Below are 23,240 nucleotides of genomic sequence, written 5' to 3' on the forward strand. Positions count from 1 at the left end.
GAGGAGGGAAGGAGGCTTGCTTTCCCTTCTCCCTCTTCCTCCGTTCAGCCCTTTCCGTTGTTCCTTCTCCCAGCCCAAGCCGTGCTGCCGTTCTCCCCGTTCCTGCCGCAGGTTGAATCGGGGAAATCCAGCGGCCAGCGCCGCGCTCCCGCTATTTAGCAACCGGGTCTCTCCCTTTCCTCTGCGAGGACATGGTACCTCCCGCTCCCCACCTCCTCAGCCCTCCGCCATCTTGGCGCCTCCTCAGAGCGGGGCCGGAGCGCGCTCGGGTGGCGGCGGCGGCTCCTCCTCAGCGGCGGAGCGAACCACCGCGGGGGCGGGGTGGGGGAGAGCAAGAGGAGGCGGGGACGGAACCACTGCGGCAACGGCCAGGGGGAAGCTAACGGGCCGAGCCGGACCAACGGGCAGGGGCTGACAGGGGCGGGCGGTACCACTGAGGGGAAGGGGGGGGGGGGGGCGTGTGCCCGGCGGGGCGGAACCATGCGGAGACGCTAGTAGGGGGAGCCCCGGGGAAGGGGGTTCGGTCCGGCTCCCGGTGCCGCCGCCGGGTCCGCCATGGCCTCGAACTGCGCGGGGGGCTCGTCGGCGGGAGGCGTCGGGGCGGCGCTGGGCACGGCCCTGAGCGCCAGCAAGACCAAGACCAAGAAGAAGCACTTCGTGTGCCAGAAGGTGAAGCTGTTCCGGGCCTCGGAGCCGCTGCTCAGCGTCCTCATGTGGGGAGCCAACCACACGGTGAGCGCGGCCCTCCCGGGGCCCCCTCAGCCCCTCCCCAGCCCGAGGGTCGGGGCCCTCAGCCCACTCATCCCCCTCACCCCGGGTCCTCCATCCCCCTCACCCCGGGTCCTTCCCCTCAGCGAGCGCCCCCGCCCCCCGGATCGGCGGCGCCTTTTCCCGCCCACCCAGGGCCCTCACCCCCCGCCATCGGTGCTCTGTCCCCCAAACCCTTTTCCCCCCTTAATTCGCATCTTTCCCTCCCCCTGGCATCTCTTCCCTTCCCTGGATTCCCCCTCCCGTGGTGCCCCTGGGGTCCCTGTCAGTGCCTTTCCCCTGGGGCTTCTTCCCCACATCATCCCCATCTTCAGCCCCCCGGGCCCAGGGTGTCCCTTCCACACGTCCCCTTCCTCACCCCGGGGGTGGCTTTAGGCTTCCCTGCTCCCCCCCAGTGACACCCACAGCGCTGTCCCTTGTCACAACCCCAGGGCAATCCCACAATGATGAGGGGACCCCCCGTGTCACAGCCCAGAGGTCCCACACACACAGTGACAATCCCGTTCCTCCATTGGCTGCGTGGGGAGAATTACACGTGTTTCTGTTCTCCGTCCCCAAATACAAAAGGGTCTTTTCGGCCCCATCTGTCCAACCTCGTCTCCCTCTGAGCTGCGGATTCAGCTGCTGGAGCTCAGGCCACATGTGTCCCCAGGACTCTCGGTGGCCCCGGGTTGGCGCGAGGCTGAGGGGGGACCTGGGGCAGGCGCCCCCGGGGATGCTGCCGAAGCCTCAGCCCTTCCAGCCGCCTCCTCTGGAGCTTCCCAAGCCCATCTTTATGTTTTTCTCTGGAAACTTCTCCCTCGTCTGCGATGGCAGGCGTAAATCTCATACTGGAATTGATTTGCTCTCTGGATGATGTTTTGGGAGAATATTCAGGTGGTCAAAGAATTCATAAACCTCACCCCTTCCTAAATTTGTAGGTTTTGAGGGTTCAGACACCTATTTCTCCAGTGGATTGATGGATATTTCCTATAAAAGGGATTTAGGTTCCATTTTTGCAGAAACAAGTAACACACGCAGAATTAGGATTGCGTTTCCAGCCTTCCTGATGGTGGAATGAAAGCTTCCAAATGTAGTTCAACCCAGCACTGCCTTTCTGAGTCAAAGGATGTTCCAGGTTCTTGCTGCTCAGAGCCTTGCCCGGGAAACAGGGTAATGAATTTAATCAGCCTTTGATCAGCGGTGCTGTTCAGAGCTCTGGAGAAATGGAAGTTGGTCGGATTCTTCTGACTTTCATTTCTGGCCTCTTGGGGACAGTTTGTGGTTTTATTTCTTTGTATTCTCGGTACTAGGAGCCTGGCAACTTTTTTAGGTGCTGGATCGGGACAGTGTAACTTCTGGAGCCCTTGGCTGTGAAATATTTCGGTAAAGGGAGGAAGGCGAGCAGGCGGTTCTGTAGGAACTCTAAGCTAGTCATGAGATTGTATCTTTGTTAGGGTTGTTTAATGTCTGGCTGTGGGACTGTGGTTTTACAAGAAGGGATGAATCCATGGATCCCTGCGCTAGGAGCAGGAGAAAACCGCTATCAGCACAGACACGAGGCTGTGCCAGGAAGATTCTGTCCGAAAATACTTGCGTTTGAGATGAACTTTTTCATGGGTGAATCAAACAAACAACCATTTTATGCAATCCACCATTTCTGTTGACTGAAGAAATTCCCTCGGGTCCATTAAGCGAGTCTGGCCGTGGTTCGGCCCTGCCTTGTGTTTAAACGAGCTCGTTAGCAGCTGGTGTGGATGCAGCAATGGGTCTGGAGAGGATCAGCGATGTTACCGCACCAAGAACGGGGACTGATTTCTGGAACACCGGTTCTGCGCGTTTCTGTTTAAACTATGAGCTGGTCTTGGCTGTCCCAGTGATCCCAGCTGGCGTTTAAACCCACTGAACCGGGATCAGGGTGGGGCTGGGACTGGTGTGAGCGGGGCCAAGCGTGGGTGGTGTTAGCCTGACAGCCAAATTTCAGACCAGAAAACCGCAGCGGGAGGGAGAACTTGTGCAGAGCGGAGGAGCGAGTGGAGTCACAGAGGTTCGCCCTCGATTTCCGAATTTTCTGTAAGGCACTGTAAGATTCAGCAAACGTGGAGATGGTTCCCAGGGCCGCTTTGCTGTTGCCGTGGCGTTGGGAGAGGAGCTGCGGCTCCTCGGTGGTTACGTCCACGTTCTCAGCGCCCCGGCTGGGCCCGTGTGCGTGGGAACCCGAGGGAAAGTTGTGCCGGTTCTGGAAGGGAGAAGCCATCTCGCGCCAACAGCAAGATGAACACGGCGGCGTGTGGAGCTCCGGAAACCATAGAAACGGTTGTAATGTTCTAATTATACAAGGCGCTGGGATCCCAGTGAGTTCGGGGGGTTCTTGGAGACGTGACTCTTGTTTCTGTGCGTTAAGCAAACGGTCAAGTTCATACGGGCCGTGATGATGCTTCTCTAGTGGCAATTCGTCAACTGGAAGCGATCCCTGGAGCTCTGTGGCTGTTGGCAGGGGGTCGGCATAAACAAATCCCATTCTTGTGGAAATAGGGGGATCTGTTGGGTGTGTGGATCTTGCCCGGGCAGCCTCCTGCACCCTGGGGGCTCCGATTGTGGGCTGAGGCACCAACCGATCTCCTTGGACCTTCAGGAGCGGTGCCAGCCGGTACAAACCACGGCTACTTAGTATTCAAGTGAAATCGCAAAATCGGGATTTGCAGCACGCTTCTGCCTTCTCCGCAGTGTTGGGTTTGATGTTGCCATGTTAATTCTCGCCAGAGCAGCATCTGCCACGTATCAAATGTTGAAGCCCTAGAAAATTGGTGCTGGCGCGGGGTAAACAGCCGGTATTTGTCCTTTCCAACACTTGCTGTCTGCTGCGGCTCTAATTGACCTCTGGAGAGAGCAGCATATGGCGATGGCCGTGACAGCCCCTGTTAACGATTGCGGCCGGCGGCTCCGAACCTTCTTCTCCCAGGACCTCCTGTTAAAATAGAAATTCCAGGAGCCCCTTTTCTTCTTGGCATGCAGAGAGAAAAGGTTTTCCTGGGTAGATCAGGGCTCAGCTGTATGCAACAGGGTGGCACGCACCGATTCTTCCGCCTGCGATGCTACGTTCCTTCCGAATACTTTGTTCAGGAAGAGGTGGGTTCGCCGTCACTAGAGGATGCTTTATTTTTTCCCTCTTAAATCATGCTGGTGTTCCCCAGAGCACCGATTAAAAATTATTGACCACAAGATTCATGCTTCCATAGAGCCGCGTGGGGGTTTTGTTAGCTTGGGTACTGATTAATCATGCTCTAATTCATGGAAAACAGTGATTTTCTCAAACCGTTGCCCAATTGCAGTGGCAAAGTTTTGCTGCAGGTGTGGATTTGTCGCCATGCGAGTTAAAGGATTTTGCTATGTGTCTTTTACCTGATTCCCCAGGGTATTATAAAGTTTAACTAATGCTCACCAAGTGCTGTGAGATGCCTGATTGAAGGGCTGTGAGAAGAACAAAGTATTCTTATTTTCCTGGGCAAATTCCTGTTGTAAAGAATCCGAGGGAGCAGACTCACACGCTCCATCATCTGGATCTTGTTAGTAAACAAATTGCGTTTTCCCATCAATTTACTAATGGTAATTGCCACTTCGAGCCTCCAGTCAGGTTTTGAAACAAAATTACGTCTGGCCCATTCGTTCTAACAGCTGTCCCTGAATGACACGGAATATTGATGTGCCTTTTATTGAAAAAGGGATTGGCTTTGGTGGGGAAGCCAAATTATCAACTACAGATAAACCCAAAATTGTACTGGCTGGTGTCGCTCATGAATTCGAGTGACCAGGAGGTACAAAGCGGAGGGGAGGTGGCGTTTTTTCCAGCCCCATAAGGCCAGAGATGGCTGGAGGTTTCTCAGCAGCGTAGGCAAAAGTGAAATGTGCTGAGTGAGGACGAAGAGCCTGGATGCTCATGGGGGAAGGGGAGAGCTGGGGAAACGGTGGAGCTGAGCCTGGGCAAATCATAAATTGCCCAATATTTGGGTTGGATGGGACCTTCCAAGCTCATCTGGTCCCAGATGTCTATTGGTTTGTCGAAAATGCGACTTGGTTTTAAATCCTCTGAGCTCCGTTGGGACCCTCTGAGCCTTTTGTGAGGCCGATGGGCATGTGCTGTTCGCGCTGCCCCTGGCCCAAGGACGGGCAGGACCAGTGGCTTCTGTCTCTCTGCAAAATGCAGGTGGCAGTGGAAAGATGCACTTTTTAATGGCGCTTTCAGCCTGGACGGGTCCTTGTCAGGTTGTCTGGGTTTTCTACTGAGTGGGGGAACAGAAAACTCCTGGCATACGAGGACTGTCCAAAAACAGGGGCTGATTTTCAAGAGGATTCAAAGGTCCAGAAAGCTGGATGACTTACAGAAAACCAGCATCACACTGGGTCTGGACACAGTTCCCCAGCCTGAGGAGCTCATGCTCTAAATTAGCCGTTCTTAACTTTTTCCGCTTTGGGGACCTCTAAAGCTTTTGTAGATGTGCGAATACCCCAGGCACGGGCTGCTGTACCATATGGACCTGCTCTTCCCCCTTGCTGTGCACCTCAAAATGACGCGTGACCCCTGCGGTGAGGGACCGAGGAGTGTGACAGCGGCCACTGTCTGCTGCTCCATCTCTGTAGCCGCCTCTTCCAGAACAAAGCACCAAGCCCAAGGTCTCCGTGTCCATCCTGTGGAGATCTCCAAAGCTCCAGGTACAGGCAGACTTTCCACAGCTGGGTGACATCCTTTTGTGGCGGACAGACAAGTCGGACCCATAGGAACAGGCTCCCTGGGCTCTGCACCTTGCTGTGACCTTGCCTTCTGTAGCATAAATACACAGACACACACACTCTGCTATATATAATCTCCTGCTACACGCCTCTCCCTGGGGAGAAGGCGAGAGAGCAAACATGTGCCAGGCGTTAGTCACGTTGCTCTCGGAGGCTGCTCAGATTCCACGGCGATAAGCACGGGAGGGGATCCCTGTGCAGAGGTGCTGCTGCTTGGGCAAGGGCTGCTGGTGTTCCGCTTGGCACCGTCGCTGCAGGACCTTGGGAAGGGGCACTGGGCGCTGAGGGTTGTACTGGGAGAAGGGGCGGTTTGGGATATCCCTTTTGCAAGGCAGCACTGAGGGCTTTTCATTCCTCTTTCTTCGAGGAGAACGTCAAGTGTGGAGGTACTGTGGGAGCAGACAGCGCACATCCCTCTTGCTTAAAAAACAGATAACAAAAAAAGCCAAAACCACATTTGTTTTCAGGCTGGTATCAGAAGCAAAGGCCCGGTGGCTGGCTGAGCAAGAGCTGCCTCGTCTGGTGGAGGGCTGGGAACAGAAACAGCCAGTTCGGCTCTTCCACAGTGATTCTGGTCTCCAGCACAAACCCCTTTCTGCTCCCTGTCTCCTCCAGAGCCGGAATGCCAAAGCATCCAGAAAGCTCTGCTGTGTGCAGCTGGAAAAGTGAAAAGGGGGGAGATTTTTTTGGCTGTTGTATCTTGTGAAGAGCGGGGACATCTTTTAAATGAGACGAGATATCCTGGCGCACCATTTCTGCCAGTCAGGAGAGCAGCAACAGGTACAACGTTTGCTTTGAGGTTTCTGCTTAGGCAGAAACGAGGGCACCCAGAGACGTCTTGACATCTCACTTTGCTAATGTTTGTGTCTGAATTTCTGGCAGGGAGGAGACAAATCTCCAACTCGCTGTTCCCTCTCAGCCGTCAAACCCTTCCTCCGCTCTGCAACAAGCTGATGATAGTGCGGTTGTGCCTTCCCCACCGCGAGCAGAGGGTGAGAACAGGCGAGTCTGAGGAGCTGGGCTTCCCCTCCCGTTAGACAGCAATAATTAGTGGCTGGAGGCAGCGCCTCTTTCTTGATATGGAATTAACTGGTTTCTTTTCACCCTGAGGGGAAATCACTGCCTGAGGCTCTCTGGTGCAGATCCCTGCAGGAGCGGGATCCTGGGATCTGGGAGATCCTTTCCTCTCTTCCAACTGCGGCTCCAGGAGCAGCTCAATGCAGGATTGAGCCTTTAGCTTAAGCTGGGGATATTGGCCTCCCTGCTCCGTTGTGATTACAAATGATGGGAGTTGTGTGACGTTCTTTATTCATTCATCTATGCAGCGTTCTCCATACATCCCAAAGCTCTTTATGGGAGTGTTTAATGCTCTTTGGTGCTGCTGTGGAGTAAATACCGGGTAGGGATTTAAAGAGCACCATCTCTGCTCTTAACGGAGTGCTGCCCGGTTTGCTTTCCACTTATCTGTTGTGTGGGATGACAGTGTCTGAAAATAGTCATCTTTTCTCTTAGAAGCCTGGATGGGTCTTTCTTTCCAGTCTGACGTTTGTGAAATCTGGTCTGGTTAGTGTTTTTTTCGTTTTTCATTGGCAACGACAGAGAAAGGAGATGAAAAATATGTACTGCATCAAAGGCTTGCCCGTGTAACCACACAGCTCGCTGCGTGTCTCCAGAGCTGAACTGTGCCACGGCTCCCGCTGCAGAACGGCCCCTCACACCCCCTTCCATCTCCGCCTCCTCGGAGCAGACGTGGCAGCAGATATTTGGACAGGATTGTGGGTCCTGTTGCACACAAGGAGTGGGGAATCCCAGATTCCTCCGTCTTGACATCTCGGACCCCATTCCTGGTCAGCGGGGAAATGCTGTTGTGCTTTCCAAGCTGGAAGTTGCTTGACCCACCGGAGGTTTTGGTGTCAGGAACAGACCTCAGGCCTGACTCCTGCTGTTGCCAGCATTGTCTGCTTCTCCCCAGCGTTACCTGCTGGGCATGGGGATCACAGGAATGGAGGTGTCATGAAATTGCTTCCTAAATCCAGCATGTTAAGAGCAGTTTGATTAAACGAGTCTCGTGTGATTCCCCTGACGTCCGTGTGGATGAACGACACTGGCGCTGTCCTCAGAAACATCCTGCCTCTTGACCCGCTCGTGAACGCTGGCACGTCCTTGTCACTGCTTGTCTGGAGCAGGGGAGCCGGATATAGTCCAGAAGCGCGTTGGTTTTCTTCATGTTACTATTGCTGCTTTTGCTGCTGGGTGCTGTAGCACGAGCCTGTCTGTACAAATAGTAGCTGAATGTTCATTCTTCTCCTTCCCTGTATTCCTGTGGCTGCCACACATGACTAAGGAGCAAAAACAATCTAGTGGAGTGACTCATCCCTTTCGAGAAGGTGGGATAAGAGCAACAAGAGACAGCGAGCGCAGCAACAGCACCCGCAGGGAGCTGGGCTGTGCTGCACCAAAGCTGCCCAGTCTGTTCTGGCTGGTTACGGCAAAGACTTTGGTCATCTGTGATTTGTAGCGGTGACAACTAGTTAAGAAACTGGCTGATGCAACGTTTCCCAAATAAAGGCAAAGGTGATTTATTTATTTAGGTCTAATGGGTTATATTGCTTCAAAAACAGCTTCTGGGGTGTTGGGCACCCCAACTAAGTCCATTGACAGTAACGGCAGGGCAGAGGAACTTGGGTTTTGAGTCTTTCCTTTCTCTTTTAGATCAACGAACTCAGCAATGTTCCCGTCCCTGTTATGTTGATGCCTGATGACTTTAAAGCCTACAGTAAGATTAAGGTGGACAATCATCTATTTAACAAGTAAGTAGGTGCTTCCCAGCTTGTTTGTCTCTGTAAATAGAGCTCTTTGCTGTGAGGGAAACTGGCACGTGGAAGGTTTTTGGGTTTGCTCCCTGTTGTGATGCCAGGAGGACCTGGTGTGGCCAGACGCATGGGGGCTCTGTCACGGAGATGCTGTCTCGTGGTTTGGTTTATGTTCTTTGAGTGATGAGAAGTTTGGTAAGGCCAGGCTTAGAAGTGGCACTACTTAAAACCAAAACATGTAGATTTTCACTGAAGTGGGTAGAAAACAATATTTTGGAATTCACAAAGTGTAACTTGTTCAAAGCCCAAGGGCTGAAGTTTGCTGCACGTCTTCTTTACGTACCAAGCTGCTGCAGGACCATCTCCTGATTCCTGCTGTGCCCCGTTGGGTGTCCTGTCCTGTCCTGACCAGGAGAAGCCAAATCCCAAGACCATGAACAAGAGGGAAGGAGTTTGCTCTCCATAAGTTGCTGGGTTCTCTGTTCACAGGACACAGCCCTGAAGCTGCATTATACCCCTGGCCCATAGGACTTGTGTGGAGTTACCCTCTTCTCCTTTTCCCAAAATATCAGTTTTTGGAAGCCTTTTAAAAGCCGCAGTTGTGCCTGGTGCTCAGAGCTGTGTTCACCCCGGCTGTGTGTGTGTGCGGGTCTGCAGCGCTCCCTGCTTAATGCTTCATTTTCACTGAGTCTCCCAGGGATCAGCTTTTGAGAGTGGGAGTGCGATTCAAAAGTTTGTCTTCTCTGGCACCTACAATTTGCAGTATCTGCTCTTCCCTCTTCTCCTACATAGATTTTTAGTTTCCCACGTGTTGGTGCACAGGATTCTCATTGAGAATGAGCTGACAAAATCTCCCACCGTGTCCAGGCAGGACCATCCTCTCTGCTTCCTCCCAGTGGGCAGAACAGGAGCTGTGGTAGGGAGTAGCTGCAGCATCCCTCAGCGACAGGGATGTGTTGACCTTTCTTTTGACGCATGAGTGATCTGATCTGATCTGAAATCAGAGCCCCCCCCCCTCCCTCTTTCCTCCAGCTTTTCATCTTAAACAGTAACAGTGTGTTGCAGGGGGCAGCTGTGTTGCTGAACGGAACAAAGCAACAAAGGAGGAGGAAAGAGAGAAATTATTCTGTCAAACCTGTGTTTATGACAGGGGGGATTGTTCTGTAAGACAGACGTCCTCATGCAAAGAGCCTGTTAGTCAACAGCTGGATCCTGCAAGCGGTTCTATGAACTGATGACTTTTGTAGGCATCCAAAGAAACAAGCTCCCCTAACGAGGGTAAATACTTGCAGAACGAGGCCCTTGTAGGGAGGAGGGGGCTCGGATATCCTGGGGGGTCAGCAGTGAGCTGGGAGAAGAATTGAGTTTGATTTCACAAGCTGATCGTTGCACCAGAATATCTTTTCTGCTTTGCCCTAGGGAAAACTTGCCAAGTCGCTTTAAATTTAAGGAGTATTGTCCACTGGTGTTCCGAAACCTCCGAGAAAGATTTGGGATTGATGATCAAGACTACCAGGTACCGTCTCTTCTCTCCATACCCTCTTAACGCGTTTCCTTAGGACAGAATAACAAAACTGGCAAAGAAACTACGATACCGACATTGTGTGGTCAGTTTTTATGGGCTTATAATCATGATTTTAATGGTTTTAGCACAACCCTAAGGGCTCCAAGCAGCAAAGTAGATCTGCCTGTGCCAGGCACTGGGAACTGCAGGATGAAAAGATGGTCCCTGCTCCAGAGCACTTACAGTCCAGGCATAAAATAAGAGGCAGCAGATGGTTGCAGACAGGCGGGAGCTGGAGGATAACAATGATCTAGTGCAGAACATCTGCAAGGAAAATGAGTCTGTCCTGTTTTTACAGATTTAGGTGCTTTTTTTTAACCAGCTGTGTGTACCAAGCATTGACGCTCTTGAACTGGGTTTATCACGGTGGCTGCTGCTTTGGGACACGTCCCCTAAGGCCAGAGGCTCAGACTGGAGGGGAGAGACATTTCCTTGTATTAAAACCACTGGGCTGAAATCCCGTGAAACGGCGCTGTCTCAACTCTGGCCGCTGCAGCAGGGCTGCCCTTCCACACACAGCTCTCAGGCTTACGCACGCGGGAGATGTGTAGTAGCAGGCTGCTTAGAGAGCTCGTAAATGAGGGGAAAGCCAGCGCGGAAAAGAGGACGGCTTTGATAGCAGCGTGGCCTTTAGCAGCCCGAGTGTTAGGTAATTAAACCCGTATCTTTGGCACTCCGCTGCCGTTGATAAAGGCTGTGGTGAGGCGCCAGCCCTGGCTGGTCAAGGGCTTAAACTAAAATACTCGCTGGAGTCCAGAGGCACGGCAGCGCGGGTGAGCAGGCCCAGGGTATCGTTCTCTCCCGGCTTTGCTTCACAACAAGCCCAGCTGAGCTCCCTGCGTCTGGGGAGAGGAGATGGGAGCAGAGCTGTTCCTGCTCATCCCACCAAACTGCTTCCCTCTGGTCGTGTCACAACAACCCCCTGCAGCGCTACAGGCTGGGCAGAGAGTGGCTGGAGAGCAGTCAGACAGAAAGGGACCTGGGGGGACTAATGGACAGGAAGCTCAACATGAGCCAACAGAGTGCCCAGGTGGCCAAGAAGGCCAACGGTATCCTGTCCTGTATCAAAAACAGCGTGGTCAGCAGGACAAGGGCAGTGATCCTTCCCCTGTGCTCTGCATTGGGGAGGCCACACCTGGAGTGTTGTGTTCAGTTCTGGGCCCCTCAGCTCAGGAAAGAGATTGAAGTGCTGGAGCGGGTCCAGAGAAGAGCAGCAAGACTGGGGAAGGGACTGGAACACAAGCCCTATGGGGAGAGGCTGAGGGAGCTGGGCTTGTTCAGTCTGGAGAAGAGGAGGCTTAGAGCTGAGCTCAGCACTCTCTAGAACTACCTGAAGGGCAGTTCTAGCCAGGTGGGGATTGGTCTCTTCTCCCAGGCAGTCAGCAATAGGACAAGGGGGCATGGGCTTCAACTCTGCCAGGGGAAATTGAGGCTGGATATTAGAAAGAAATTCTTTACAGAGAGAGTGGTCAGGCATTGGAATGGCTGCCCAGGGAGGTGCTGGACTCACCGGCCCTGGAGGTTTTTAAACTGAGATTGGCCATGGCACTTAGTGCCATGATCTAGTAAACGGACTGGAGTTGGACCAAGGGTTGGACTGGATGATCTCTGAGGTCTTTTCCAACCCAGTTGATTCTGTGATTCTGTGATTCTATGATTCTGTGTCCATGTCCACATCCACCTGCGTGTATACCCACTCCAAACAGGCCAAAATTATCTAGATTACTTCCCCATCTCCCCCTGTTTCAAGGTCAGTATAACAAAGAGATCTGTTTTCTTGCTCCAGCCGCATGGCTCATTGCACTGGTGAGACACCGCATCTACTTGATCCAGTTTCTGGGCTCATGTGATGGGGCCAGGATTTGATGGGTAGCGCCTGCATCCCCCCCTCTGCCCCGCGTTCCCAGCCAAGGGAGCAGGGGTGACCCCTGAGGGTACCGGGAGAGGTGGTTGGGGCTTTTTCTTCTTTAGATCTCAGCTGCCTCTCCCATCCTGGCTGCCAGGGCCCATCCTACTCTGCCGCCTCTTCCCAGGCACGCCGGGCGCTCCGAGGGTGTTTGCTCAAAGTGAGACACGTTTTTTCCAGCAGAACTGGCAGCCTCTGCTTTTCTTCTGCAAGGGGCCGGCCATCCCCAGGAGAAACCATAAAAGCTGCCGTGTCCTGCCTGTTGCAGCACTGCTTGTTAGAGTGTTAATTCTCTTCTTTCCCTCCGACATCAGGCCTGTTCTCTAGGCAGCCGTGGTGTTTTGCCAGAAGTGCCTGTGGACAGCAAATCATGCCGCGGCTTTTGAGGGTTCTGCTTGGCCAGCAACACCCTGGGGCGAGCTGTACCAGGGAATTACGTGGTGTGCTGGCTCCTTCCATACCCTTCCACTTACTTCCATACAGGGAAGTCATTAGCTCTTAATTATTTTTATTTCAAGCCCATCCACTATAGTATATTTTATTTCTTTTTTCTCAGTTTCTTGTAAGAAATGATCAGAACTGTGTGAAGTAACTTACATAGATGCACCCACAGTTTAGTTGGTTCTCAAGAGCTGGTTTGTCATTTACACTTCACCTGTTGCTGTGAGGGATGACTTCTCTTGTCTGTGAGGTAAAGCAGTTTGGCTCCTTAAAAGTGTCCGGCCTGAACAGAAAGCAGAAAACATTGATTGAGCTAAATTCAGGTGGGTAAAATGTGATGGCTGGAGTGGGAATTGAGCCAGGATGCTAAATATAACGCGCAGTCTGTGGAAGGGGTGGGAGGGACAGGAAGGGAACGAGGTAAACCTACGGGCTGTGCGTTTGGCAATGTCCATATGTGGTCACGATCTCTGCTTCCCATCTCCTCTAGAAGAAAAGCTCTGTGGTTTTGAGGTGAGGAGTGATTAAACGGTGCAGCACAGACTCATTTGCAAGTGTCAGCAAGAAGCAAAGCCTTGGTCGGGTATTTTTTTGCTTGCCTTTATTTTCCTGACAGTTCCTAAAACCGTTGGCAGGAGTGGAGTTTTTCCCCTGCTTCATTAAAGTTTTAAAAGCTTTAAATGCTTCATTCTGAAAGGAAACCTCTGGGCTCGCTTGCAGCGTGACATGGTAAATCCCTCTTTCGCAGCAGGCTCTGCCTGGGTGTGCAGAACTGCAGGCTCCCTCTGCTGTCTGCTCATCAGAGAGAACAGTGGAAATAGCAGCTAAAAAAACACATCGCGAAACGCGTCGTCCAGCCCTGAGATCCCGAAAGACACATCTACCTTGAGCTAAAGACCACTAGCGAGATGTCAGGACCATCGTGTTTCAGAGCACAACTCAACTCTCCCCATCTGCTTTGTGCCAGTGGTGAGGAAATGCCAGCGAGAGCCTGTGCAGCTGGTTGACAGAATGGCTTCTGAGCAGCGACGGGGCTGGTGGAGTTGGAAGGGACCTGCTGAGACTGGTGACAAGGAGGAAAGTGGCGACCTGCTGGCGTTGGCCTGGGAGGCGCAAAGAGCAGCGCGTCTCGGTGGGACGGGGCTCACGGCGCGTCCCGCTGCGTGGGGAGAGGCACCACAACAAAGAGCTCCCGTTGTGCCTCAGGGGACACGGGAGATACTCGCTCTGCAGTTTGCTTGGGATTTACCAATTGTGCCGCAAGCATAAAAAGGAGCTGCGATGTTTCGTTGCTAAGGGTGGAGACAGGGATGTAAAGACAGATGCTGCTGGTTGTCGGAAGAACAACCAAGCTATTTATACTCACAATCCTTTTCGTCCAATTGTAGGAACAGCAGAGGCTGAGGGTGGCTTTTGGTTTCAGGGTGACCTGTGAAGAATTCTTGAACAATGAGACTTTTGCTGGTTTACGCTGCTTTTTGATGGAAAAGCAGGCAGGCCGTTTCATTTTTCTTCTGGTTTTCCTTAAACTTTGGAAAAATCCTGTCTGTTGTTAGATTTCCAGGAGGAAATGCTAAGAACTCTTGGCCTGTGTGTGCTCCCTCTTTAAAAACCCCTTAGTAAAAGAAATCACCTGTGTCTCATCTGCTTTCCAAGACTCTCTTGTGTTTTTCTCCAGGGAGGTGGCATCTTCTGCCTCCCCTCCCCACCTTTTTGTTCTGGTCCCCTCAGAACTCGGTGACCCGGAGCGCCCCGGTGAACAGCGACAGCCAGGGCCGCTGTGGGGCCCGGTTCCTCACCACCTACGACAGGAGGTTTGTCATCAAGGCGGTGTCGAGCGAGGACGTAGCGGAGATGCACAACATCTTAAAGAAGTACCATCAGGTACGGTGAGTCTGGAGCTCTGGGAGAGGAGGTAGCAAACACCTTGCGGGGAGTATTTTGTGATTTGCCAGGGAACTGGAGCTTGGATTCGCAGTGCGCAGCCTGGCAGAGCTTGCAAATAGCTTTTGCAAAAGAAAACTGTGTTCCTTAGCATCTGAGAGGCAATTGAGGCACAGCTGCCCGCTTCTTCGCGGTGCTGAGCCCCTTCACAGCTCGCCCTGTTCCTTACACCGATGAATTATGGATTGGTGGTACCTGAGAGCTGTAAACATGCTCCTGATCATTTGAATCAGACTTTCCAGAGGGACCAAGGAGGGGACAGTTACATGCAGCAGGGAAGGGGGGCAAAGTGGGACAGCTGGAAATGTTCTCCCCTGGCCCGCGGTATCTGCCGGTCTATCTGCTCTTTGCTTTCAGACACACTCACATAACCAGGAGAGGTGAATTTAACCAGTGCCAGCACCGGACTCACGCTGCTGCGACTGGGTGACAGACACACACACAGGCCAGATGTGCACACACAACGGGCTGCTCTGTCTCAGCTCAGGGCTGGAGGATTCTCACGATGCCCCAACTTGCCATTTGCAAACCTCCTTTCCTTTCCCGTCGGTGTCAGGCGGCTGGAACAGGAGGCTTTGCTATCAGCTTCTTGCTGAGCTTGTGTCAGAGCTGGAGTTTGTGTGACAGCACCGTCTTTCTCTGCCCTTCCCTTCCCCGCTCTCCTCCAGTTCATAGTGGAATGTCACGGGAACACCCTCCTGCCCCAGTTCCTTGGCATGTACCGGCTCACCGTGGACGGAGTGGAAACCTATATGGTGGTAACCAGAAACGTATTTAGTCACAGGCTGACAGTGCACAGGAAATATGACCTGAAGGTGAGTGTTGCAAGGGTGGTCATGGAGCTGAGGGCTCCTTTTCCAGGAGGGTGGGACTTGCTCTTTGTAATGTCTACTTGGCAAGGTCCTGGGCTTCAGGGTTTGTTCAGGGGATCAGGTTTTGGGGTCTCTGGAGATCTGTAGGTCTATCTTGGGCATGAAAAAAGGCTTGAGCGCTGATTTTAAAAATACTTTGATTATTTTTCTGCATGGAGGAATTAAATGGTGTCAGTGAGTTCTTTGGGAATATGATACATAGTGCAGCAATGCTCTTTTCTTTACTCTTTTATCAGGGCTCTACAGTATCCAGGGAAGCAAGCGATAAAGAGAAGGTATGAACCATTCCTGGCCAGTCTGTCTTTCCTCCTGCTGGTTGGAAGCAGATGGGACTCAAATGATTTCCCTTTTCCAAAGGGATATTGAGCAGGGGGTGTTAAATGGGCCCTGAGTGACAACCCGTTTCTGTCCCAGCTTTCCGGCTCTTCCCGGTAACTGCCCAGGAGATGGTGCAGATCTGGTGCTGCCCTGTTATGTTGTCACTACAAGGAGTTGGGGGAACTTCTTGGGGGACAATCCCACAAGTCCCAAACCCCACCTTAGTGCAATGGTGGCTTTATGGAAGGATTTCTTCATAGTGCTCCCTGGGTACCACACAGAGTCAGGTCAGCAGTTCGTTTGTGCAACAGATGCTTTCAGAAACCAGACCGGCTCCTCTCAGATTCTTGGCATATCTCAGCGTGTTTGTAAGTTCTGTTTCTCGTGCCGTTAGGGGAACTTATGACTAAATCCTGCCCCTGCAGACCTTTGGCTGTGATGCTGCCGTGAAAAGCCCAGTTGAAATCACAGCAGTAACTCACAGTACTACGTGTTTCGCACGTGCACATGGGATTTTCAGGTTTGGAACTGCAGAGTAAATTTACTCCAGCCTGCCCTAAAATTAGATCTCTGGCAAGAGCCAAGGAACTCCCGTTGACACGGAATGCTCTGGCATCGCGGCACGGCTTCGCTGTGCCCAAGTGTCCCCGGCTTGCTGGCTCTTGACTCTCCAGCTTTTTCTGCTTATGCAGTTCGTCTCAGACCATTCATATTAGATCTATATAAAGCTACCACACGCTCATAATTCATTCCGAGAACAACATAATTTAATTCCCAGTTGCACAAAGGCGTCGTATGTTTTTCCGTATCTCAGAGAAATCCTCAGAGCCTGTTGCACGCAGATTCCTGAAAAAGCAGTGGTTTTAATTTTTTCCTCAAGTCTTTAGGGAGAGAAGCTTTTTTTTCCAAGCCCTCTCAACACTTTCCCCCCTGAATCAGAAGCCAACAAACTGCATTTCTTTTCTATTCTGGGAGCTGGTTGGCCCGTCTCTGGCTGCAGCCCAGCGCTCAGCCTGCAGCGTGTCTTCCCCGCAGTCTTTAAAGCCGAGTTGCTCTCGTCTCCCTTCAGTTTCCCCCCAGGAGCAGCACAGCACATGGTTTCATTGATAAATACCGTGATCCGCCCGGTGCCATTTTCATACTTAGAGGACAGGATGAGCCGCTTCCCCTAATAAACAGGGAGAAGATCCTGGTGCAGCCCCACGCTTGACCAGAGTCTGTGTGCAACCAGTAAATTGCTGATGGATCAGTTGTAGCAGCCGTTCCCCAAAGAGTGCAGGTCTGGAGAATTTGACACAGGCTTTTTCTTGCAGGCAAAGGATTTACCAACATTCAAGGACAACGACTTCTTGAATGAGGGCCAGAAGCTGCACGTTGGAGAAGAAAGTAAAAAGAACTTCCTTGAAAAGCTGAAGCGGGACGTGGAGGTAAGGTTTCCTGGCGAGCAGCTTCGAGTTTGTCTGCCATAACTGGATCCTTGCTGCGGCCTCTGGCTCCAGGGGTGCAGCAGTGACTGAGAAACAATTAATTCCTGGATCAGCCAAGCAATTACAGTCAGGATTATGCTGATAGTGGTGGGGATATGAGCTCTCTGGAGAACACTAAGGGTTTAGCTCTCACTACAGCTCTTTCTATTTAGGGAGGTCCTGGCAGGGCAGGACTGAGGATTTCTGATCCCACGTGGGTGCTGTTGTCACTCTTCTCTTTCTCCCAGTTCTTAGCTCAGCTGAAGATCATGGACTACAGCTTGCTGGTTGGGATCCATGATGTTGACCGAGCGGAGCAGGAGGAGATGGAGGTGGAGGATCGGGCAGAGGATGAGGAGTGTGAGAACGATGGTCTCGGAGGCAACCCCATCTCCTCCTACGGCACACCCCCCGACAGCCCCGGCAACCTCCTCAACTACCCTCGCTTCTTCGGGCCTGGAGAGTTCGATCCTTCTGTCGACGTCTACGCCATGAAAAGCCACGAAAGTGAGTATGGTGGAATACGGCCCTGAGGGAGGTCTGGAGGGCAAAGGGCGCGTCCTGGCCAGGCTAAACGGAGCAGAAGGACTGGCTGCAGAGAGAGGGACACCCTGCCAAGTGTCTCCCTTGCTGTGCAGTCCCTCGGTGTGGATGGTGTGAGTTGGGATGGGTAGAAGTGATGCTTGGGGAGCAGCAGCGTATTCAGAGAGCGCGTGGGTCTCTGGGGCGCTGTTTCCAGTCATTCCTCTGCCCTCCTCCAGCCCCCAGCTGCCTTACTTTCTCCACTAGTTGCATCAAACCATATCTGCCATGTATTTCTTCAGGAGGAGGATGCAGCCAGGCTTTGCCCATATCTCAGGGTGTGCTAGCAACTCTTTTGCCTTTCTAGGTGCCCCCAAGAAGGAAGTGTACTTCATGGCCATTATAGACATTCTTACGCCATATGATACGAAGAAGAAAGCTGCACACGCTGCCAAAACGGTGAAACATGGGGTAAGCAGCTGGCCAGCCACAGGGAGGATGGGCTTGGGGGCTTCTGCTTTGCTCACACACTTGCCTGCGTGTGCGTGATGTCTCGTGACACTGATTTTTCTGCCAGCGTGGAAATTCTCCAGTGATCCCGTGCCCAAGAACAGCTGCTTTATTTCCCTGGTGTGGCACCAACAGCATCACAGAGCAGGACTGGACATTCCCTGTCCCCTTCCTGGGGCCAGTCCTGTTCCCTGCAGTCCTGAACTTCCCAAAAGGGCTTGAAAAACAGCCCAGGTTAGCGAGACATGGAGTTTTTTGTGCTTCTTCCAAATCTCCTCTAAAGCGCAAGGGAACAAATCCAATGCTTTGACTCAGTGGTCTGCAGAAGATCCAGCTGGAGCTAAAATCGGTTTCCCTGGGGGTCTCTGTAGACCTCTCTGGATGTTGGTTTTTCACTTGTCTCTCCTCTCTCTGCCTTGCAGGCCGGGGCAGAAATCTCCACCGTGAACCCAGAGCAGTACTCTAAACGCTTCAATGAATTTATCTCCAATATCCTGACATAGTCGTCTTCAGCCTTCGGCGAGAAATGAAGAGAAAGAGGGGCTACTTCCCAACAGAGGACGCAGCCTGTGACACTAGAACAGACACTGTAGCAGCATGTGGGGTGTGCATGTGTGTGTGTGCGTGTGCAAGAGTGAGCGTGTGGCGCTGTGTGACTTAAGAGAAAACTCATTCTAGGTGCACCCTCCAACGGTCCACTTGACCCAGGTGGAAAAGTGGGTTTTTATGTTACAGAAGTGCCCAGACATAGATTTGAGGGCTTTTTAAAACAAGAAAAGTGCATTGTTTCAGCACTGCTCTTTGTAATGACGTTTTCTCCTCTCTGATCCAGAGAATCCCATCGGGATGCGATAACGTGGCACTGTATGAAAGGGGTCGCTCTAGATCACGGTCGGTAGGAGTGAAGCAGTGCCTGATTCCACAAACTACTACTTTTTTTTAATTTTTATTATTATTATTATTATTATAATTATTATTATTATTATTATTATTGGACTGTCTTTGCCAGAAAGACATGCAAGCCCTTTTATTTGCCTCTTGGTAGGAATTGGAAGGAAAATAGCTCAGCATTTCAAGGATGGAAAATATTACTCTGATAAGGAGGAGTCGCTGAACTTTAGGTAAATTCAGACTGGGACACTTTATATTTTTTGGTTAATTTAAGTAACAAAAACTGCTTTTGTAACTGCACTTGATTTACAGGAAAGACGAGGGAAATGAACATCCACCAAAGACGATCGCTTAAAAAGGTTTGGCTCCTAGAACCTAAAATTGAACAGTCTGAGAGGTAGTAGAGGCACTGAACAACCTCAGATAATCATGTGCTCGGACCCATTGTGCTTTCAATTGGCCAGCTATGAAGATTTCATAAAAGAAAATAAGGTGTTTTGTACCTGTAGATATGGGATAGGATTTGAGTATCTGGAACGTTTCCCTGTCGCACCTCGGTCGGGAGTTGCCGTGTCTCTTAGGTGACAGCCTCACATCGCGGTTCTGCCAGTGTTAATCTAGCTAATGTTCAGTCTTCCTTCCTCGCCCCATCTGCAACAGGTACTTGAATTTGTTTCCTGACAGAGGCTCTTTGGTTAGTCGGTTTATTTTGTAAATGCTAATGTGACTTGCACACGAAGGAATCGGACTCGCTGCCAGTGGGGAGTGTGGGGAGCTGTGACTGTGGAGCAAATCCCACCGCTCAGGAGGACTCGGGACTTGGGCTGTGGTTGTTCCCACACTCCTCCGCTCCGTACCCCTCTCTAGAGCGACAGTCAAGGAGTGGAAACGTTCAACCCCTTGCGCCAGATTTATTTCCCCCCTAAGGAGTTGGAACTGATTTGCGTGACTGAATAACGTCCTGTTGTCTCCAGAACGCTTGTAATATTTTTCACAGCCGAGCTTGTCAGACTTGCTTTGGGTTTCGTTAGCTCTGCCGCACAACAGTTACAGACCTTTTGGTTCAGTTTTCGTTACTTTAAATTTTCTTTCTGAGCAGGATTTAGTGTTTTGAACAAACCTCTTGCAGTTGAAACATATTGCTTATCTGCCTTGAAACTGTTCTCACATATGCCTTTGTTTCGGGAATAAGCTGTTTCGAATGTCTGTCCTGTGCTGTAACGCGTGCTACAGTTTGCTGTGTGGAATTTGGTCCTGTTGAGAGATAACTGGTGCTCATCACATCCCGGTAATTGCCCTCGACTGACGCTGGCTCTGGGCTGGATGCGGAATGTGGGCTTGGTTTTTGGTTCTCACGTTCATACCCACATTCGTGACGCGAATCCCACAGGTCTCAGCTCTGAAACGCCCAAAACGGAGCTGGAGTTTCAGCCTGGCAGAGTAAATAGAGTCTTTGAGAAGTCAAAATTAATAGTAGGGATCATGATGGGATATGAATCTTTTTACTCGTTCGTGGGTCGTTCCCTTTAATATGGGACAAGTTTTTCCCGCCGCTGTAGTCCGGTCCCCGTTGTGTGTGATGTGGGGATAACACACCGTTGTCTGGAGGCCCAAGAGCCTCGTGTCTTAAGGTGTAGAGCTGGAAAAGCCACAAAACCAGCGCAGCTATGAGAATCCTTTAAAAAAGGGAGGACTTCGAGGGTATCATCAGCTTAGCTTTGTGGGCATTATATAGGTTGAGTAAGCGCTTAAGTTTACTGTCGATCAGAAATTAAGTACCAATCGCTTTTTATTCTTGACAGTTTTAAAAATCTGCATTGAATCTGCAACTTTGGCCCGGTAAGTTCACCATTCTCCTTCTGGGAAACTCGCTGTTTGTCTCTAAATCATGTATTAAACAATGAGTAAAGGGGGGAGGAAAAGAGAAGGAAATTAGTGAACTGCAGGGAGATCCAACACAAAAATACCGACCCAAAGAAAGTAGAATAATGAAGCTTGCGTAGCTCGGAGCAACAGTCTCGTTCGCTGAATTTCATACCCAGGAATGGAGTGAAACTGCAGTTAGTTCCTGCAGCGATCTCTGCACAAGTCACGGTGCAAAGGGCTTAGGAGCAGTTGGCCGGTGTTTCCCTATTCCACTCCAACCAAACTCAATTGGCTGCTCTGGCTCAAGTGACCCGAAAAGCCCCATGAACTCTGTTCACTTTAGCACTTCCCAATTCTGCCACTTCCGTCAAGTTGCCATACTGTGTGTATTAAAGTAATTACATGCAATTTTCTCACTTAACGATGTATTACCCAGGTATGTAACTTTGTTAAGCATTTTGTATATTGTTTACATTTTGAGAGGTAGCATTATGTTAAAAATGCTAATTTTTGTTTCTAGACAGTATTTTTATTACCAGAACAAGAAGTGAAGCTGCAAATATTTGATTTGTTTTTAAAAGGGACTTCTTTTCTTTCATTTTTATTGTTTTGGTTTGTTTTTTAATCTTGTTTTAGGTCACTTTTTTAACTCAAAGTATTTAAAAGGAGAACCCAGCCCTTTCGATTCTGGTTTTACAACTGCTTGTGCTAGTTTGTCGTCTGTTTCTGGTGTGAGTTTAGTTCTAGTTTGCTAAGCGTAGATATTTCTGTCTGTAGCGCGTACCCTGCGGAACACTTGACACTGAAGTGCGTTTGACTGAAAACCACCCCCGGCTGAAAGAGCTGCGGTAGGTAGGCAGATCACCCAGCCCATGGGCGGATCGATGGACTTTTCAAGACATTTCAGTGCAATCCTTTGGTCAACTAGAGTTTCAAAATGACAAAAACCAACCTTAACGTGCGGTTCACCAAGCTGGGGTGAGTTTGGGTGAGCTGCAGGATTCCTATCCCTGTGCTGAGGGTGTTTCTGGACACAGCCCTTTGAACCTAGAATGTGTATCCCTGTTGAGATAGCTCTGGAATCAGCAGGAGAGGGAAGGCAGAGCGTGGAGTCGCAGTTCAGGTGCAGCTCTGCTCCAATAGCGCAATAAAACCCACTCGAGAACACATTGGGGCACCGTTTAATTAGACCCGCGTGTTCTGGAGCGTGAGGCAAAGGGCCTGGTGTTTGTGAGCTTGTAGAGAAAAGTCATCAGGAGTTCACTTCTCCCAGCGAGGAGCAGTGGGAGCCTTCCCTCTGGTGTGGTACACACCTCTGATTGACTGCGTTTTAATTAGAAAAGCCGTGCTCATTAAATGAATCGCAGTGATAACTTCTGGGGTAGTAGGTAACTGCAGATTTTCTGCAGGAATGAGGCTGCGCTCCCACACCTGAGGTTTGAATTGGATTAGCAGCAAAACCAACTAAACCGCTCGAGTCTGATTTCCTTTCCAGGGAGGAAACTCCTGCTTTCCCCTCCAAAGGGGAACTCGCCTTTTAGCCCCAAAAAAGCCACAAACCAGGGTTGTGTTGTAGTTTCGGGCTGGGTTTGGTAGGGTTGTGTCTTGGCCTCGTTGGACAAACACATCCCACTCCTGCGTCCCTGCACGGAGTCCAAGTGTTCGACCTCCCGGTGGTACAAACCTTTCCGTGTGTGTCCTGAACCCGGTTTCCAACACCGCGTAACCGATCTGGGACAGATCACCCTTCAAATAGCCCCGAAAAACCAGCTTTCCCCCTCTGTGTCTTAACACCCCATTTCAGGTTTGCCTTCCCCAGCTCCTGAGAGCCATTCTCTGGTATCCGTATCAGCCACTACTGATTTCCCGTGCTCTTTTGAAACAATTATCTCGTGTAACAGCGATGGCAAAGCTTGAGGAACCAACTGCTGGTCATCCGTAGTGGTTTCGCTTTTCACCGCTCCCAAGTTGCGCTGCTCATTTGTTTTGCCGCGCAACGCGGAAACGCAGCCGGGTTTTGTGTCTAGTGAGCGTATTACACACAGGCCACAAGGGCGGGCAGGGCTAATCAGTGCAACTGAAAAAAATGTGAATAAATTAAGTTTAATCTAAAACTTTAAAATAAAGCATCCTAGGTTTTTTCACTGCTGTTTTTTAAATAGGAATTTTAAGTCCTCTGTGCTTGTCTGTTTGGTAGGAGCAGTTTGAGACACTGTTACTGTTTTGAAATGCATGCATGTTACAAGATGAGTCTCCAACCAGAGAAAATAAAATCAAAACTTTGTGTACATCTGTTCTTACTGCTGTCCTCTTTCGAGTGTTCTGACCATCCACTGTCGCTCCATGAGGTACGTGGTCGCTTTTAGTCCTAGATTAACCACAACTGGAAAAGTCTTTATATACGTGCCTGTAAAATGGGGGGTTTAATTAAGAACTGATTTTAGCAAGTCCTGGGTATGCCGAGTCGCTCACATGTGTGATGGCAAAGGGAGATGAGTGTGGGTGGCTCAGGGAAACCTGAGCTCTACCCAAGCTCCTTCCCGTAGCTTTAGAGATGAACTTAATCCCAGCGTTCAGACCCAAGAGAAGGAA

General features: G+C 51.0%; 1 protein-coding gene across 1 annotated transcript; it reads left to right on the plus strand.

Moving 5' to 3' along the window:
* Positions 1–446: 446 nt before the first annotated feature.
* On the plus strand, positions 447–22,936 carry PIP4K2B (phosphatidylinositol-5-phosphate 4-kinase type 2 beta). Its single transcript, XM_065039627.1, has 10 exons — positions 447–732; positions 8,248–8,345; positions 9,768–9,864; positions 13,991–14,143; positions 14,872–15,018; positions 15,312–15,350; positions 16,707–16,820; positions 17,108–17,366; positions 17,749–17,852; positions 18,314–22,936. The coding sequence occupies exons 1-10, from the start codon at positions 556–558 to the stop codon at positions 18,392–18,394; spliced, it is 1,269 nt and encodes a 422-aa protein (XP_064895699.1). The 5' UTR covers positions 447–555; the 3' UTR covers positions 18,395–22,936.
* The last annotated feature ends 304 nt before the right edge of the window (positions 22,937–23,240 follow it).

Source organism: Columba livia, chromosome 23, assembly GCF_036013475.1.
Source record: "Columba livia isolate bColLiv1 breed racing homer chromosome 23, bColLiv1.pat.W.v2, whole genome shotgun sequence".
In the NCBI taxonomy this organism is placed as follows: Eukaryota; Metazoa; Chordata; class Aves; order Columbiformes; family Columbidae; genus Columba; species Columba livia.